At 41.5% G+C, this 13,184-nt stretch overlaps 1 protein-coding gene across 3 annotated transcripts in view; it reads right to left on the bottom strand.

The window, feature by feature from the left end:
* Positions 1–761: 761 nt before the first annotated feature.
* Dmtn (transmembrane and coiled-coil domain 2 protein Dmtn) overlaps positions 762–13,184 on the bottom strand; it is a 130,079-nt gene continuing 117,656 nt past the window's right edge. For 2 of the 3 annotated variants that reach the window (XM_080270731.1, XM_080270733.1), the window contains 5 exons: positions 10,475–10,661; positions 8,047–8,163; positions 4,465–4,686; positions 3,758–3,883; positions 762–1,986 (listed from right to left, as the gene is read on the bottom strand). In XM_080270731.1, coding sequence (XP_080126857.1) covers positions 1,807–1,986; positions 3,758–3,883; positions 4,465–4,686; positions 8,047–8,163; positions 10,475–10,661 — 832 coding nt within the window. In that variant the 3' untranslated portion in view covers positions 762–1,806. The remainder of the gene's footprint in view (positions 1,987–3,757; positions 3,884–4,464; positions 4,687–8,046; positions 8,164–10,474; positions 10,662–13,184) is intronic. The other variant, XM_080270732.1, reaches the window with a different exon arrangement.

Below are 13,184 nucleotides of genomic sequence, written 5' to 3'. Positions count from 1 at the left end.
AACGAAGGTCGCCCAACATCAGCGGAAACTTGAGTAAGAGGAACTGCCTGTGGTGTAAAAACATTAACCCCTTCACTACGATGACGTATTCTATAGTTTACTCTTTGCTACTTCCAGATGGACTTATTCAGCTTAGGAGTGACTATTAAAACTGGAGGGGTTAGACATAGCCTTCATTAACCCACTCCTGCCACTGACTTATCATTTTTTATTTTTTTTTGCTATATTCTTGCTACCTCCAGATTATTTTATTTAGATTTAGAGATATTTTTCAGACTGGAGGAGTTAGATATGGCCTTCAATAACCCCTCCAGTACAACAAGTATGTCACAGGCTGAGAAAAATTGCCTGGGGAAAAGAATAAAATGTAAAAATAAAGAATTCCAAGAGGTTAAATCACTCACTACTACAGATCCTTCCTAAGCTGGGTACAAACTGTCTGGTGGTAGTAAGAATTAATTATAAAACGGTCAACGGCTTCTAGGAGTTAAGTCCTTGTTATATGCCAAAAATGTGTTCCAAAATATCAGCTTTTTTTTTTTTTTTTTTTTTTTTTTTTTTTTTAAGGTACTATATTTTTCTATACAGCCACAACTGGTTCTTTCCTTTTTCCATACAACTATAACTGGTATGCTTTTCTCCTCATGTAACTGATACTGTTAAATGTTCAAAAATATCAAAACTTCTTCCATACATGTCCTCCTGTAGTTTGGGGGAAAATAGGAACCTAAAGCCATTTTTTCCTATGATTACTATAAACTAAACTAAAAAAAAAAAAAAATCAACATATAACAAGGACTTACTGTAACCTTGCCCTGTAAAAGTGCAAACTAAAGTCATATTGCACACAAAAACTCTGCCTGTGTGCGGCTAAAATCCACTACATTGGTCTTTCAATGTAATTACGGTGTGGTTATGGCAGAAACTATACCTACATATTAAAATCCTGTTTATCGTGAAAATACAACAGTTTGTACATGACTTCGACCCTAATCATATCCAAGAGGGACCAAGTTGGCTCAAAGCTGTTGCATCATCATAATATCATCATCATCATCATCCTGAACCTCCTTCCCACCTAAAGATGGGATGAGGTAGGATACACAATACCTTCATAGTAAACACAATATCTTTGCAATAAACACTATTTAAACACGTGGGTATGTTTTCTACCACCTGAATAATTCACTGCACTGCAAAAGTAATACCCACAGTGCGATAAACTCTCATCAGTGCCATTCCAGTCCATCAGGCTTCACTGCTACTTGAAGGAGATGAAATGGCACTCCCCAATATAATTTCTGCTAACTGAACAATTCACAGCACTGTGGAATTACAACCCACAGCATGATAAACTCCCAACAATGCCACCTGAGTCCACTGCTCTCCACTGGTAACTGATGGAAAAGAATCGGCACTCACTGACAGCTTGCCATGGTGCGACAAACTTTTGGTGGTGGCACTAAAGTCTGTTGGTGTCCACTGCTACACTGAATGAGAACTGTTGTCAGGTGAATATATGACCCATAGTGCGATAAACTCTCGGTAGCCCCAATATTGTCCATAGATCACTGCTGTTTAAGGATGAGACTTGGTGCTCCGTCAAGCTCCCATACAATTTCTACCATCCAAATAATTCATAGCAATCTGAAAATCACGGCCCACAATGTGATAAACTCTCAGTAACAGCACTAAAGTCCACCAGTCTCCTCTGGTACTTTCAAGGAGAACTGTCGCTTGGTGAAATCTCAGCCCATGGTGCAACAAACTCTCGGTAGCGGCATTAAAGTCCACCAGTCTCCTCTGCTACTTAAACGAAAATAATCGGCGTTCGGTGAAAGAGTGCCACATTTCCCGAAGTTCCGGTAGTTGGATGTAGATAAACAGGGTGAGGGGGAGGAGAGTGGCGGTGACGAAGAGGCGGGTGCGGGTTTGTAGAAGTGGCGTTAAGATGTTGGCAACTGTTGCTACTACCAGCAGCAGCACCTGAGGGCATATGGTTATGTTAGTGTTGGTAGAAGTATCATCATCATCATCATCAATAAACCCCAATGTGCAGGTAAAGTTCTTCCATCTGGGTAATGCATGGTACTGTGACAATGAAATGAACCATCATCATCATCATCACTGCCGCCATCATGTTGCTCTTATTGTTCACGTAGTCCTAGGCTCAAATGGAAGCTAACCCACTAGACTGAAAGAAGCAGGCCATTTCAACCAAGTGCTCCGACTTTTTTTTTTTTTTTTTTTTTAAGGATGACCTGTGTTGTGATAGTGAGATGCACAACATGAGTAAGTGTGAAGTGGTGTGAGTGGCTGCACCGCAGTACTGGCACACTGGATTGTTTGAGAGATTATGTTTTGTGTGGGTACAGCAGCAAGGAAGGATGATGGCAGAATTGCAGTCTGGTTAGGTGCACCTGTATCTCTCTGGGTAGGGTAGTTTCTGAGGGCTGAATGTCTGATGGAGGTTCATGAAGGATGCTATTTAGCAGGCTTTGGATGGCTGCGGTGGTTATGTATTTATGTACTGTACGTATTGTTAACTGTCGTGCTGGGTGGAAAAGGAGGGATGTTATTATGCCATTTTGTATAATGTTGGGGGGGTGTTTTCTCCTCCTCCCCCCCTTTTCCGGTGGTGTGATGTAATTGCCACATGAATAGGATGGCTCCCGAAATGAAGTAGTAAACTGTATGCCTCTCATATTCATACAGACCCTGACTGGGAGTATTTTTGTTTTTTTGGCCATGTGATCTGTATTTGTTGAATTTGTGCATGCTGTTATTATTTTTAAGGCTTCTTTTTTTATATGCTGTATTTTCCATGCTGGTGGGTGTTTAGGTGATGGGTTTCTAAAAATTAATATCTGTTCTAATGCACTGTCTGTAGACAGCTTTCAGGTATTCTTTCTGCTGTCAACAGGTAGTGCCTGTATGTTTTCAAGGCACTGAGTATACAAAATGCCTTTGCACCGCTGCTGTTTTTGCATTAGGAAAAGGTTATTTGTGTATTCAGAGTAAGTCCTAGAATTTGGTGGTGTCCTTCCAAAGGATGTGACTGGTTTACAAGGAAGACTTGAGGATGTGCTTGAGGCTAATGTCTGCTTGATGTGAAGAGGGCGATGATTGATTTTGTTAATAAAGCAATCATTCTGTTCTGCCTATGCCTATGTTCTGGTAAGTATAGGAACTGTTGTAGCTGGCCTGCTGCTTGTTGGACACTGAAGTATTGTGAGGCTATTGTTAGGTCATCAGCGTAGGATGATATTGTTAATGAGGAAGAAGTAATAGTGGATCATCATCATCATCACTTTTTCACACAGGGTTAGTCCAATGCCCTTCATAAAACTTCATACAACCACCGCCAAAATACACGGCAAACATGTAATATTCGTATGTGGCGTCATATTGTTTCTTGTATAATCTGCCTTCATTCAATGGCTGAAGTTACCTGGCTATACAAGCATCCCTCTGCTCCCTACCTATCCCCCAAGAGGAGGATGGTGGACTACTGGAAAAAGGACACTTCAGCCTGCAATCCACCAGGTTCACATTTCAGGTGAACCTGGGATTACAACCACCACCACCACCACCACCACCACTATTTATACAGGTACTACTACTTGTACTACAACTCCTACTACTACTGCAACTACTACCACTACTACTACTACTACTACCTTGTGTATGTGAAGCTGCTTAGATTATTAGAAACTAAATCCATTACAAGTAACTGAAAACACTCCACTTAACATACCTGAAGTACAGTGAGGAGTACGTTGATGAGCTTGACAAAGACTGCACGTGCATTGCTGTTCTCGAGGCCTTCCAGTGTGAGGAACTGTTGCTGCTGCTGAGCCTGCTGGTGCTCCATGCGAGAGATCTGCCACAGGAAAATGAAAGGAAGGATATCACACTTGTCACACTAATCATTATTTTTTCACCTGATGGAACTGACCCACTCCCACAATTTCGATACTAAGTCCTGATTACATGATATTCAGTGAACCTTAGTTATGTGGTTGTAATGAGTCTCCTTGGTTATTAGTCAAATTAACCCTCCACTGGCCATCATTTGAGCTGAAAGGGGTCACAGGTCTTTGTCAGGTTCAAATAAACATACCATACACCGCTCACCCACTCTTACACTCGCCAGTCTCTTTACTACACTCCTACATTTACTCATCTTTATTCACTGAGACTTGGAATGTCTTTTTCAATTTGTTCTTGCCATTTCCTGATTATTTTATTCAGCTTAGAACAGACTTTTTGAACTCAATATCTGGCAAGGAGGATACAGCGTATGGGTTTAGACAGTTGTTTTACAAAGTAGTAAAATCTAGTTGAATCAAGGAAAAAGGGCTTGATCATCCACCTGCCCTGAATCCACTGCTACCCTGCCAGCCTTCAGCATCCCTGTAATTACAAAATCACCCTTACATAAAGTTCTGAATATATACTGACCCTGGTGTGACAATTCTCGACAATCTCATGTAGGTCCCTGATGCGCTCCTCACTCTGGTATTGCACCTTCTCCTCCATGTCAGCCATGTTCATCACCAGGTTGGCCATTTCATTCTGGTGCAGCTCTGTCAGGTCGTTCACTTGCTCCTCCAGCCGTTCGCACCGGAACTTTTCCTCCTGTAATCCATCCCGGTTCACCTTAACCTCGCTCGCTAGGGTTTGCTGTGTTGAAGGGAAAATGAGAGAGGTTTTATAACAGTCCATTCCCTCATGATTACCAGTCCTCCATGTGTCACACACCCTCACATGTCACTACTCTGGCACTACTAGCCAGCACCCTGATTGAATAGTAGTACAGCAGACCCTCGTTTTACATTGAACCAGTATATGATGAACTGCTTTTATTATGACTGAAATCTAGCATTTTTTTTTTTTTCATTATACAATTACATTTTTGCCTACATGATCATTATGATCCCAAACAAAGCTTTAATGGTTGAAGTACAATTGCTATTTTTGCTTATACAACTGCCAACATGGAAGCTTACAGTCATCTGCATGCTCCAAGATGGCTTATGAACGCAGTCATTATCTGGTGTGCTAGCTTCAGTGATGCAACAATAATGCAGTGTTCAAGCTCATGTAGCAAGAGTAGTGAAGTTAAGTGAAACAACTACAGTACTAGGTGAGCTGGAAACCGATGCTTGTACTTATTTTTGGGGGTTGGCAGCAAGTGAATGCAGTGAAGCAGAATAACTACCAGTTCAACTGAGTTTATGTTGTTCAGTGGGTGACTCTTGGTCAAAATGTATCCCCTCTGAACCCATGTTATAGCTGACTTTATTTACGATAAATTGTTATGCGATGAAGTTTATCAAACGCATCACCATACAACAAGGGTGTGCTGTACATGTAAGGGCTGACTTGTTCAGGGGTGGTGTTATGGTATCTGTGGGAGTGTTTCTAAAACATGCTGGGGAGTCTTGTGGAATTTTATTCATGTCTGTTTTAACAAAATTCAAACACTCAATCTGTTCTCTATCCCTGCCGCAGGTCTAACTGTATTTCTTTTTTGGCAGCAAGTCACTTTTCTAGCTCCCTAACCACCACTGCCCCCTTCAAACTGATTAACGGTACCTCCTTTTACGGGGAAAAATCATACCCAGATATTAAAACTGCATTTTGTGCTAAGACTGCACAACAGTTTCAACTCAACTTGGACCCTATGCACAAGCATTACCACAAGCAAAAGTTTATGAAGACTTTGCCGGCACTGTGTCTTGCCTTCCATATTTCTCATTCCTCTCCATAATGCCAGACTATCATTCTTCACCAAACTCTTAACCGTTGTTGTTCATACTTCTACCTCATAAAAATATTTCAGGTAACACCTTCCACTGCTACAGCCACCAGGGAAGGGTTGGTGAACATCTGATTATGATACAGTTGTACAGTCGTCAGCACAAATTCGCTGCAAGTCTGCTCGTGTGATGGAAGTCGTTTTGTCTGGCAACAGTGTATGGGAACTAGTTGCCACACAGGCTTTTATACGCTTTAAAGACGTGTTTGTAAGAATTAGTACTATAAATCACTCAGAATACAATATTCTTTATATCTGGTTAGCGTAAAAATGTGCAAAAGACGACAGATGAATGTTGTCGAATGGTGAAACTCCTGTTCTCTCCCTCGTATCCATCCCTTGTCCCTCCCCACCCTCCCCTTCTCCTTCCCTCTCCCGCTATCCTTCATCTCCACTCCTCTCTCTCTCTCCGCCCTGTCTACCTTATATCACCCACAACGCTAATCTACGTAATAAACCGCACTCTTCTCTATTTCTTGTCTATTTCTGTAACCTTTTTGCTCCTCAAAATTCGAGAGTTTCATGCCATGCAACAGTCTCTTTCTCCCACTCGTTACTTCACACATGACGCAGCAGTTCAAAACTTTAGTGTTTCTGATACTGCTTCGTGATTCAGTGAACAGTATGAGGAGAATGGGAACATTTTCCTAGGGAAGAGAGAGGGCGAACAGTAGGAGGAGTGGGCACGAATGTTTGTTTAATTTTGCCTACTGATATAATAGGCACAGACTTCCAGGCTCACTCAAACAAATACTAACAAGGAATACATCACAAGAACGAGACCTCAGTGTTCCTGTATCTCCCGGCTGTTGGCAGTGACAAAGGGTGGAGAACAGAAAGACAACTGGAGAGGAGTGGGAAGGAGACAAGAAGGGTAAGAATGGAACTAGAACAGGAAGGAATATTGATAATAAACCTTGGATATAGTTGGTAGTACTGCAAGCAACTGGGAATAAGGCAGACTGGGTTTAGAAAACAGTCAAGAGAGAATTGCGATGCGCCAGTCGGGTTAGTGCCGTGGATAAATGAATGAAGGTAGAGAGTGTGGGGAGAGGAGACAGTGGAGAGGCATGAAAGTGAGTTGGGGTAGGAGGGAGAGGGAGGGGTGGGGGGGGACATCAGGAGGAGTAAGGGGGAGAGACGGAAAGGGAGCTTGCACACTGTTATAATGAAGAATACCAGAGTATTACGTTTATACGTCGTTCCATAACATTGTCAACTCTTGCAATTTTTTTACGCTAATCAATTACGGTATACAGAGAATTGTACTCTAGTCAGTCTCTAGTACCACATCTGAAAAACACATCGGTAAAGTGTATAAAAGTGTATGTGGCAACTCATCCCTTTACACTGTTGCCAGAGAAAAGGACTGGCATCACACTAGTAGACTTGCAGCGAATTTATGCTGACGACTGTACATACATAAAAAGAGTCTAAGTTGAAATGTAAAAATGTTATCAACATACCATGAAGACAAAGCAGTTTTGGACTAACTCAGAAGCTCCTTCAGTATCATTCGGTCAGTCTATTGAACACTAGCCATGAAGAAGGTTGAAATGGGGTCAAAGTTGTCACATTCTCACAATAAACACACGTTCAGTATAAAGGTATAATTTTTCCATTTCCATACTGGCCAAGTAGCACTGCAGGATATGAAAGTGTAGGGCCGGCAGTGCCAGGGTTAAAATCCTGGTGTGGGCAGTTGATGCCACTCACTCTAAGTGTCCATCCACCCTTTGTGGGTTGGTAGGTAAAGTGAGCAAGTAAGGGAGGTAACCGCAGTGACCTGGATGATGCAGTAGCCTTTGTATCTCTATTGTATTTTGTTTTTCTCTTGGAGGGAACTGTTACTGCGGGCTCATGGCCTTTGGTTCCTTCTTCCTCGCATTAAAAAAAAAAAAAAAAAAAAAAAAAAAAAAAAAAAACATAGTAGGTGAATAACTTATCACAGGTTCTGAGATTTATGTTATGGAGATAAGCACCACAATTGAGTATCTGCCCTCCCCTTTTTGCTTTGTATATCTTGCAGGTTTACCATGATGGTGTCTATAGCTTGTGATCATAAGATAAATATCATATCCATTAGTCCTCAACAATCTTATTTTGATGGTCTCTCCTCATGCAGTTGTGTAATTACAGAAAGGTAACATCCATTTATCCTTGCCCTTTGTGCTTAAAAATACTGTGTATAACAAATCCATTTATACATTCTGCACTGTTACCTTGATGGTGTCAATCTCCTCACGTAGCTGTGAGATCTCCTCGCGGCTCTCCCTCAATTCCAGCAACACCTGTTCCAGTGTGATGGCACCTAAGCCACCCTGCCCAAAGTAGTCCACCTGCAACACAAAACAAAGGCTCATCTAAGGTGGTGTGATGGCACTAAGAATCTGTTTTATTATTATTATTATTTTTTATTTATTTATTTTTTTTACTCTTGCACTTCTCTGTTAGAGAACAGAGTTCATACATTAACTTTGAAAAATGACTGGCCATAATAATGCCCATGAAAAATATCCTCTCTAGAACAAAACAAAAAATATAATAAAAAATAAAGACTGGAACTGTAGGCAGATAGATAGGTAGGCTGATGAAAATAGCTCCAGAACTGACTGATTATGTGCATGGGACACAGAAAAACATATCAAAGCTGGAACATAAAGGGAAGAAATTGTGTTTTATAGTCATCTTAAATGTGCAGATGGTTGGGACTATGTAAGATAGGACTGTGCAACATGATGTGACTGTCAGAAGTTAAAACTATGCAAGCAGGTAAGGCAGCATGGGAGTGTAGGAGAATGGATGCTGAAACTTTGCAGGGAGATAGATGATGCAAGTGTGCAAGATTTTGATTAAGCAGGGACGGTGCAGAAAGTAAGATTATGCAAGAAGGGGAAAACTCTGAAAGCAGACAGCACTGCAGAAAATATGACAGTGCACAGAGTTAGGCTATGCAAGTGGACAGGGAGGAACTGAAAAGTGGAAGGTGATATGGTAAAGAGTGGAAGGGTGATTAAAGATGATCTATGGGATTTGGTCACTGCGAGGGCTGGTAAGCTGAGCCAGGGTAACTGCTGCCAGAAAAATGCTTGTTGGTGGAGGATAAGTTGCATTCACACCTGTCCTCCTGAATGTGACTGTGTAAGGTGACACTGTAAGAAGATACAATTGTGTATGAGCTATGACTGTGTAAGAAGGTGATACTGAAAATGTGACTGTGAAGGAAGTAATCTTTTGTAAGTGTAATTATGAAAGGAGCTTTAACTGATGGAGGGTGGATATTGGGAGGAGGAAGGCTGAAAATGTGCAGGAAAGAACATTATGTAAGTGACCAGGATTTTGGCTGAGAAAAGACAGCAAAAAATAGGATTATGCATGGAGATATGAAGTCAGGTAGCTACAACTGCCTCCACTTCTGAATATTACAGAATGAAATGGTGTGTTGAAAGTCTTTAGTGACTAATGTATCTGTTTAACTCTCACATTTACTATGTTGGAACAAGCCCATTATAGTAATCCAACTATCTATCTATCTATCTATATACCTAGGCTGCTTCCCCCAAGGAAAGGGAGGTAGCCGAGACAGGACGACACACTCTCCATTTACTCATCCATTTAAACACATTCATTCACATCTTAGCCCCAAAGGGGAGAACGGACAGATCCTCACCGCACCACACCGCACAAGGGTCAACTGCGCAATGCAATCAGTGACATCCGCAGCAGGGCCCGACAGCAGAGCTGGTTTACCCCTGCCACATCATAACATATCCATCCCCTTACCCGCACCTGACCTGACTAGCTGATCAGACCAAATGCGGGAGAATATCCCCTCAGGGCTGCGTCATCACTTATTTATTCACAATTTCTCTCCATTTATTTCTGTCACGCACAGCCACTCTTCCTTGCTCGACAGACATCCCTCTCGCATCCAGCGCTCTCTTCACACTATCCATCCATCCTATTCGTGGTCTTCCTCTCAGCCTTACACCTCTCACATCAGATCTAGTTATCTTTTTCACCAATCACTCATTATCCATTCTCTCCATATGCCCAAACCATCGCAACACCCTCTGCTCAACTCTACCAGCCATCTCCTGAACAACTCCAGTTCTCCTTCGCACTTCATCATTTCGCACCCGATCCATACGCGTCACTCCACACATACTCCTCAGACACCTCATCTCCATTTAGGATGTAAATCCTAAACAAATACACTAACAGCACATAAGATTTCCAACACAACACCCCTGGTAGAGCTCAGAAATGGAGACAATTGTACAGCTACGGAATTATGGTCACGCATGGAAGTTATGACTGAGGATGCAGATAGGACATAACAGAAAGGAAGAACAGGAAAATTGTACGAGGACGATAAATTGGGGTAAGACAAATTAGGTACAAATATGGATGATGTAGCTGTGCAGGGAGTTTGAAGTTGTGCTGGGAGTTTAAAAGTGCAGGGAAACAAAGGAGAAAGACAGAAGAGGAATACTGTACCTGGTGACTGTGGAGGGAGCTTAAAGTTGCACAAGGAAACAAAAGAGAAAGACAGAAGGGGAATACTGTACTCAGTGACTGCAAGGAGTTTAAATTTGCGCAAGGAAACAAAAGTAAAAGATAAAAAGGAATCCTGTACTTGTCTCATACCTGGTGGTTGCGAGGGCTGGTGAGTTGGGCAAGGGTAGCGCTGCCACCTGGGACGCTCTCACTGGTGATGGACGAGTTGCATTCCGACCCGTCCTCGCTGCCCACCTTACTCCCGCCCCCGTGATGGCCCCCACCACTGCTGCTGCCCGCCCCACCTCCCCCGCCACCCCCACCTGGGTGCTGGCTGCTGATGGGATGTAGGCAATCAGTCAACGGAATTAGTAATACATCAGAGAGTTTGTTAATCAGCCAAACTATCTATCAGTTTATTAATGAACCAAGCACAGTCTCAAGCAATTTACTATCAACAAATTAATAAATCATTTTGTCCCTTAATTCGTCAGTCTATCTATCTATTCATCTATCTGTACATCAGTCAATCATTCATTCAGTCAGTCAATCATTAAGTCAACCAGTCAATCAATCAGTTGGTCTGAGAGGCAGTCAGTCAGTAAGCAAGACAATCAGTTGGTAAGTCAGTCAATGTCTGTCAATCAGTCAGTCAGCATCGATCAGTCAGTTAGTAAGTCAATGTTAATCAGACAATAAGTCAGTTAATGTCACTCAATCAGTCAGTAATTTAATTAATGTCAGTCAGTCAGTCAGTCAGTAAGTCAGTAAGTTAGTCAATGTCAGTCAATCAGTCAGTGTCAGTCAATCAGTCAGTCAGTCAGTAAGTCAGTCAATCAGTCTGTAAGTCTGTCAGTCAATCAGTCAGTATGTCACTCAATGTCCGTCAATCAGTCAGTCACTCTGTAAGTCAATCAATTAATGTCAGTCAGTCAGCAAGTCAGTCAATAAGTCAATCCCAGTCAGTAAATGTCAGTCAATCAGTCTGTAAGTCAGTCAACGTCAGTCAATCAGTCAATGTCAGTCAGTCAGCCAGTAAGTCAGTCAATCAGTCAATGTCAGTCAGTCAGCCAGTAAGTCAGTCAATCAGTCAGTATGTCAGTCAATAAGTTAATCAATGTCAGTCAATCAGTCAGCAAGTCAGTCAATCAGTCAGTAGGTCAAATCAATGTCAGTCAATCAGTAGGTCAGCCAATGTCAGTCCATAAGTCAGTCAATCTGTCAGTAAATCAGTCAATGACAGTCCATAAGTCAGTCAATGTCAGTCAATCAGTCAGTAAGTCAGTCAGTCAGTCAATCAGTAAGTCAGTCAATGTCAGTCAATCAGTAAGTCAGTCAATGTCAGTCAATCAGTAAGTCAGTCAATCAGTAAGTCAGTCAATGTCAGTCAATCAGTAAGTCAGTCAATGTCAGTCAATCAGTAAGTCAGTCAATGTCAGTCAATCAGTCAGTAGGCTAGTCAGTCAATCAGTATATCAGACAATCAGTAAGCCAGTCAATCAGTCAGTAAGCCAGTCAATCACTCAGTCAGTAAGCCAGTCACTCAATCAGTACATCAGTCAAGCAGTCAGTATGTCAGTCAGTCAATCACTAAGTCTATCACTCAAATTATCAGTCAATCAGTAAGCCAGTAAGTCAATCAATTAGTAAGTAATCAGTAAGTGAGTAAGTGCCCGTCAATCAGCCAGCTAGTTAGTCAGTCAGTTGGCAAAGCAGTCAGTATGTTAGTCACTTCAGTTTGTGGGTCAGTAAATTAGTGAGCCAGTAATTTAGTTGACATATTAGTCAGTCAATTACTTAGTCAATCAGTAGCCTATCTATTAGTCATAAATCCATCTCTTCAGTCGTTATATAAAACCACCTGGTGTTAGCTGAATTAACATACCTGACAGCAAAAATATCAGTAATACCAGTGACGGGGTTAAATCAACATACCTTAACATAAAACAATAATAACAAAGTGTTTTTTTGTCTTCTGTATACTGTATATTTTAAATTCCTAAGGATCTAGCTAATACATATGCCTGCTCCGTCTCAAGAAAGTTTCAGTTCCTACATTTATTCTATCTTTACATGGACAACAGTGTCTAAACTAAGGTGTGTGTGTGTGTGTGTGTGTGTGTGTGTGTGTGTGTGTGTGTGTGTGTGTGTGTTATTATGCACAAGCATGTTAGCAGCTAGCTCTCAATTCTCCCTCTCACCAATAAAGCATTTTAAAAACTAAAGTATACTGTAGGCTACTCAACTTAACTTCCCTTGAGTTTTGTGCTATGCAAACTTCCAGTAGCTGTTTTAACCATAAGAATACTTTTATTCCACTAGCAATACAATATTCCATCACCATATTGCCGAGCTCCAATTATCCATGTTATGCCACCTTAGGGCACTGGGATCAACTGCATGCCATGTAAAGGGTCCCATACAGTCAATGATGACTGTGTAATCATGGTGATTGTACAGATATATCCATTATGTGTGGCTGTAACACAAGGCTTACACAAATGACTGAAAGTAATAGTATGCAACATGGTTTAATGCTCTTCATGGTTTAATGTATTGTTAATCACGAAGACCGTGAAATCAAGCCTGATTGTGTGTAGGAATGACTGCGCAATCACAGTTCTGCAGATGTGTCGTGTGTGAAATTTTACATTTCTTTAGGACAGCCTGTATCCATATCCTTCTTTTTCTTTTTTCCTTGGGTTCCATGGTCTCCAGACAAAGGATTACTGCTATACAAGATCTGTTCCAAAAGTATCTGACCTCAGGCTCTAAAAATAAATAGCAAACTTGTTCAGCTAGGACACTAATCCCCCTCAAAGTAAGCCCCTTCTGACTTGATACACGTACCCCAGCATTC

This window comes from Coenobita brevimanus, chromosome 42 (assembly GCF_032717465.1).
Source record: "Coenobita brevimanus isolate Jiangsu-jjx chromosome 42, ASM3271746v2, whole genome shotgun sequence".
NCBI classification, from domain to species: domain Eukaryota; kingdom Metazoa; phylum Arthropoda; class Malacostraca; order Decapoda; family Coenobitidae; genus Coenobita; species Coenobita brevimanus.
Note: the sequence above shows the minus strand (reverse complement) of the source record. Positions and strands in the feature narration are given on the sequence as shown.